We start from the raw sequence: 5,491 nt of genomic DNA, 5'->3' as shown, positions 1-5,491 counted from the left end.
ATGTGTTCTACACATTAGGGTGTATTCCCTAGAATTTAAAAGGTTATGGGGTGATTGGATTGAAGTTTTAAGGGGAACAGGTAGGGTAGATAGAGAGAAACTATTTCTACTGGTTGAGGAGTCTAGGAATGGGGGAGGGGGTGGGGAGCCTAGTCTCAAAATTAGAGCCAGAACTTTCAGGAGTGAAATTAGGAAACACTTCTACACACAAAGGGCGGTAGAAGTTTAGAACTCTCTTCCGCAAACGGCAATTGATGCTAGATCAATTGTTAATTTTAAATCCGAGATTTATAAGATTTTTGTTAACCAAAGGTATTAAGGGATGTGGGGCAAAGGCGAGTATATGGAGTTAGGTCGCAGATCAGCCACGATCTCACTGAATGGCAGAACGGGCTCAAGGGGCTAAATGGCCTACTCCTGTTCCTGTGTTTATTTCCTATATTATTGGTGCCCTAAAAGGGGCACTTGTTGGTGATGATTCTTGTCTGGTGACCCAGTGTCACCCTTATTAGTGCACCAAAATAGGCGCAGATGCCACACATAACTCTGGCCTCTCTGAATCGGGCTAAATATAAAGTAGCGGGCCGGGGATTGGGGACATGGCCTGCCAGCCGACAAGCCCCGGGGACGGGGCCCCGGCCGCCGACACCGTGCTTGAAGTTGGCCAGAGACTTTTCAATGTCAACCGGGGCGTGCTGTCGTCGGCCAGCCGGTATTTCCAGGCCATGTTCTACGGGGGCACCCGAGAGCGGTCGGAGGCTCACATCGTGCTGCGCGGCCTGGACCCCGAGGCCTTCGGGCTGCTGCTGGGCTTCGCTGCCCACGGCCGAGTGACGGTGGGACGGCACAACGCCACGTCCCTGCTGGAGGCGGCCGACTTCCTGCAATTTGAGCGGGTGAAGCTGCTGTGCGCCGCCTTCCTGCAGCGGGAGCTGCGTGTGGGCAACTGCGTGGGGGCCTGGGCCTACGGCCGGCGCTTCGCCTGCACCGGCCTGGCCGCCGCCGCCCGCGGGGTGGCCCTCACCCACCTGGCCGCCCTGCTGGAGGACGAGGACGACGAGGAGGAGTTCCTGCAGCTCTCCAAGCAGGCCCTGGCCGAGCTGCTGGCCAGCGACGACCTGTACGTGACCGGGGACGACCAAGTGCTGGAGGCAGTGGTGAAGTGGACGAGCTACCACCGCAGCCGGGAGGACGAGCTGCGGGAGCTGCTGGGCTTGGTGAGAGCCCCGTTCCTCAGCCTGGCCTTCCTCGACCGGCTGGTGAAGTGGACCCAGCGCGGCGCCGAGCCCGACCCTTACGGCAGCTTGGTGAGAGTGCTGGAGCGCGGCCTTCCCCAGAGCTGGGCGGCGGCGGCCCGCTCCCTGCCCCAAAGCGGCAGGCGCTTCGACACCATGTACGTGCTGGGGGGCAGACACGAGCGCGAAGAGCAGGAGCTCTTTCAGTTCCTGCCCAAAACCAACAGCTGGCAAGCCTGCGCCCCTCTCCGCCGCAGAAACCTCACCCAGTACGCCGTAGCAGCAGTAGGTAACGCAGCATGAAGTGTGTGTGTGCCAAGCGCAGTACATTCACTTGGCACAGTGCTAGGCTTTGGGCTGCTTTACAAACTTCACCGCCTATTCAAATGAATACAAATTCTGCTTGTAGGTTCGCTTTAAAAACCTGTTTCAGTGCTCACTAGATTGATCCCTGGGATGAGAGGGCTGTCCTATAAGAACATAAGAAATAGGAGCAGGAGTTTGGCTCCTCCAGCCTGCTCTGCCATGCAGTAAGATCATGGCTGATCTTCTACCTCAACTCCACTTTCCTTTCAAATGACTGATGAAGGGACCGATTGTGTTGTGACCAAGTTTGCTGATGACACAAAGATGGGTGTGAAAGCAAGTTGTGAGGAGGACACAAAGAATCTGCAAAGGGATATAGACAGGCTAAATGAGTGGGCAAACATTTGGCAGATGGAGTATAATGTGGGAAAGTGTGAAGTTATCCACTGGCAGGAAAAATAAAAAAGCAAATTATTAATTAAATGGAGAGAGATTACAAAATGCTGCAGTACAGAGGGACCTGGAGGTCCTTGTGCATGAAATACAAAAAGTTAGTATGCAGGTACAGCAAGTAATCAGGAAGGTAAAAGGAATGTTGACCTTTATTGCAAGGGGGATGGAGTATAAAAGCAAGGAAGTCCTGTTGTAACTGTACAGGGTATTGGTGAGACCATACCTAGAGTACTGCGTAAAGTTTTGGTCTCCTTATTTAAGGAGGGATATACTTGCATTAGAGGCAGTCAGAAGAGGCTCACTAGATTGATTCTTGAGATGAAAGGGTTGACTTATGAAGAAAGATTAAGCAGATTGGGCCTATGTTCATTGGAGTTTAGAAGAAAGAGAGGTGATCTTATTGAAATATATAAGATACTGAGGGGGCTCGACAAGGTGGATGCAGAGAGGATATTTCCACTCGTGGGGGAATCTAGAACTAGGGGGGCATAATTTATGAATAAGGGGTTGCTCATTTAGAACTGGAATTTCTTCTCTGAGGGTTGTAAATCAGTGGAATTCTCTGCCCCAGAGAGCTGTGTAGGCTGGATCATTGAATATATTTAAGGTGGAGAGGGACAGATTTTTGAACGATAAGGGAGTGAAGGGTTATGGGGAGCGGGAAAGGAAGTGGAGCTGAGCCCAAGATTAGATCAGCCATGATATTAGATGGTGGAGCAGGTTTGAGGGACCAAAAGGCCTACTCCTGCATCTATTTCTTATGTTCCTGCACTGTCCCCATATCCCTTGATTCCTATGAGGATAGATTGGGCCTATACACTCGAGTTTAGAAGAATGAGAGGTGACCTCATTGAAACATAAGATTCTGAGGGGGATTGACATGGTTGATGCTGAGAGGTCGTTTCGCCTGGCTGGAGAGTCTAGAACTAGGAGGCATAGTCTCAGGATAAGGCCATTTAAGACTGAGATGAGGAGGAAGTTCTTCCCTCGGGGTTTATAAATCTTTGGAATTCTCTACCCCAGAGTGCTGTGGTGCTGAGTGGTTGAGTCTATTCAAGCCTGAGATAGATAGATAGATAGATTTTTGGACTCTTAAGGAAATCAAGGGATATGGGGATCAGGCAGGAAAGTGGAGTTGAGGTTGATGATCTTATTGAATGGCATTGCAGGCTTGAGGGGCCATATGGTTTACTCCTGCTACTAATTCTTATGTCCTTATGTCAGTACTGGGGCATGAAAGATTTCCATTTTGGGACCCAGTGTCTGAATCAAGTGTAGAGAGAGCTTTACTCTGCATTGGGTGAAATGTAAAATTCCCTCTACACATCCCATCAAACACTCCCAGGTCAGGTGCAGCACTGGTTAGATGCAGAATAGCACTGCCCCAAACCATCATCATCATAGGCAGTCTCAGAATCGAGGAAGACTTGCTTCCACTCTTAAAATGAGTTCTTAGGTGGCTGAACAGTCCAATACGAGAGCCACAATCTCTGTCACAGGTGGGACAGATAGTCGTTGAGGGAAACATAGAAAATAGGTGCAGGAGCAGGCCATTCGGCCCTTCGAGCCTGCACTGCCATTCAACATGATCATGGCTGATCATGCAACTTCACTACCCCACTCCCGCCTTCTCTCCATACCCCCTGATCCCCTTAGCCATAAGGGCCACATCTAACTCTCTTTTGAATATATCCAACGAACTGGACTCAACAACTTTCTGTGGTAGAGAATTCCACAGGTTCACCACTCTGAGTGAAAAAGTTTCTCCTCATCTCGGTCCTATATGGCTTACCCCTTATCCTTAGACTGTGACCCCTAGTTCTGGACTTCCCCAACATCGGGAACATTCTTCCTGCATCTAACCTGTCCAGTGCCGTCATAATTTTATATGTTTCTATGAGATCCCCTCTCATTCTTCTAAATTCCAGTGAGTATAAGCTTAACCGATCCAGTCTTTCTTCATATGTCACTCCTGCCATCCCGGGAATTAGTCTGGTGAACCTTTGCTACACTCCCTCAATAGCAAGCACGTCCTTCCTCAGATTAGGAGACCAAAACTGCACACAATACTTAAGGTGTGGTCTCACCAAGGCCCTGTACAACTGCAGTAAGACCTCCCTGCTCCTATACTCAAATCCTCTCGCTATGAAGGCCAGCATGAAGGAAGGAAGGGGTGGGTGGGACTGGTTTGCTGCACGCTCTTTCCGCTGCCTGCGCTTGATTTCTGCATGCTCTCGGCGATGAGACTTGAAGTGCTCAGTGCCCTCCCGGGCTTTGGCCAGGGACACCCAGGTGTCAATGGGGATGTTGCACTTTATCAGGGAGGCTTTGAGGGTGTCCTTGTAACGTTTCCTCTGCCCACCTTTGGCTCGTTTGCCATGAAGGAGTTCCGAGTAGAGCACTTGCTTTGGGAGTCTCGTGTCTGGCATGCGAACAATGTGGTCTGCCCAGCACAGCTGATCAAGTGTGGTCAGTGCTTCAATGGTGGGGATGTTGGCCTGGTTGAGGATGCTAATGTCAGACAACCTCAGGAGCACCCAGTGTGAATTTTTCATGGCTGAGGTTGCCCCAGACTCAATTTACTTAGGATCTTTATAGCCAAGAGGCAAAGGAAACTCGCCAGCCCCTCACTCTGGGCTGCATTGGAACACAGACCACAGAGGTGAAAGAATAGGATTTAAACTCACTGCACCATTCAACCTCAGGTACTTGATGCTTCAAATCATTATTGGCTCATTTGTTTTTAACAATGTGTGAACAAATCTGAAAAACCTGAATAAAATTCAGTGTTTGATGACAGACAATAATATAAATAGTGATTATTTTGCCCTCGTTTTTGAGCATCCTTCTGCCCCTATGCGCCCTGAACTCTGCCCTCGACATTTATGCATGCACAGACTCCTCAAACCCGACAGCGGATGTCGGGCATGTAGCGTGAGCTGGTGTTGTGCCGAGTGTGTCTAGCTATGGATTATCTTCAGGACTTTTGCCTATAATAGGGACGGGACGGGAGAGAGAGAGAGAGAGAGAGAGAGGGAGAGGGACTGAGACTGGGGGGCGGGGGGGGGGGGAAGAGAGAGAGACAGGGGGGGGGGGGAAGAGAGAGAGACAGGGGGGGGGGAGAGAGAAGAGAGACACCGGGGGGGGGAGGAGAGAGAGAGAGAGGAGAGAGAGACGGGGGGGTGGGGGGAGAGAGAGAGAGACGGGGGGGTGGGGGGGAGAGAGGGAGAGACTGGGGGGGAGAGAGGAAGAGACTGGGGGGGTGGGGAGGGAGAGACTGGGGGGGCGGGGGAGGGAGAGAGAGAGAGACTGGGGGAGGGAGAGAGAGAGAGAGACAGGGGGGAGAGAGAGAGAGAGAGAGGACGGGGAGAGAGAGAGAGAGAGACTGGGGGGGCGGGGGAGAGAGAGAGATTGGGGGGGATAGAGAGAGAGAGAGACTGGGAGGGAAGAGAGAGACTGGAAGGTGGGGTGGGGGTGGGAGAGAGAGACTGGAGGGT

At 51.4% G+C, this 5,491-nt stretch overlaps 1 protein-coding gene across 1 annotated transcript; it reads left to right on the top strand.

Moving 5' to 3' along the window:
- Positions 1–588: 588 nt before the first annotated feature.
- LOC139242894 (kelch-like protein 20) lies at positions 589–4,783 on the top strand. Its single transcript, XM_070870546.1, has one exon. The coding sequence runs from the start codon at positions 600–602 to the stop codon at positions 1,536–1,538; it is 939 nt and encodes a 312-aa protein (XP_070726647.1). The 5' UTR covers positions 589–599; the 3' UTR covers positions 1,539–4,783.
- The last annotated feature ends 708 nt before the right edge of the window (positions 4,784–5,491 follow it).

The sequence above is a fragment of the Pristiophorus japonicus genome, unplaced genomic scaffold, assembly GCF_044704955.1.
Source record: "Pristiophorus japonicus isolate sPriJap1 unplaced genomic scaffold, sPriJap1.hap1 HAP1_SCAFFOLD_1522, whole genome shotgun sequence".
Lineage (NCBI taxonomy): Eukaryota > Metazoa > Chordata > Chondrichthyes > Pristiophoridae > Pristiophorus > Pristiophorus japonicus.
This window is presented reverse-complemented; position numbering and strand designations above follow the sequence as displayed.

Excerpts from the sequence above, each read along its gene's own strand:
- LOC139242894 (XM_070870546.1), top strand. The coding sequence starts at position 600 with ATGGCCTGCCAGCCGACAAGCCCCGGGGACGGGGCCCCGGCCGCCGAC.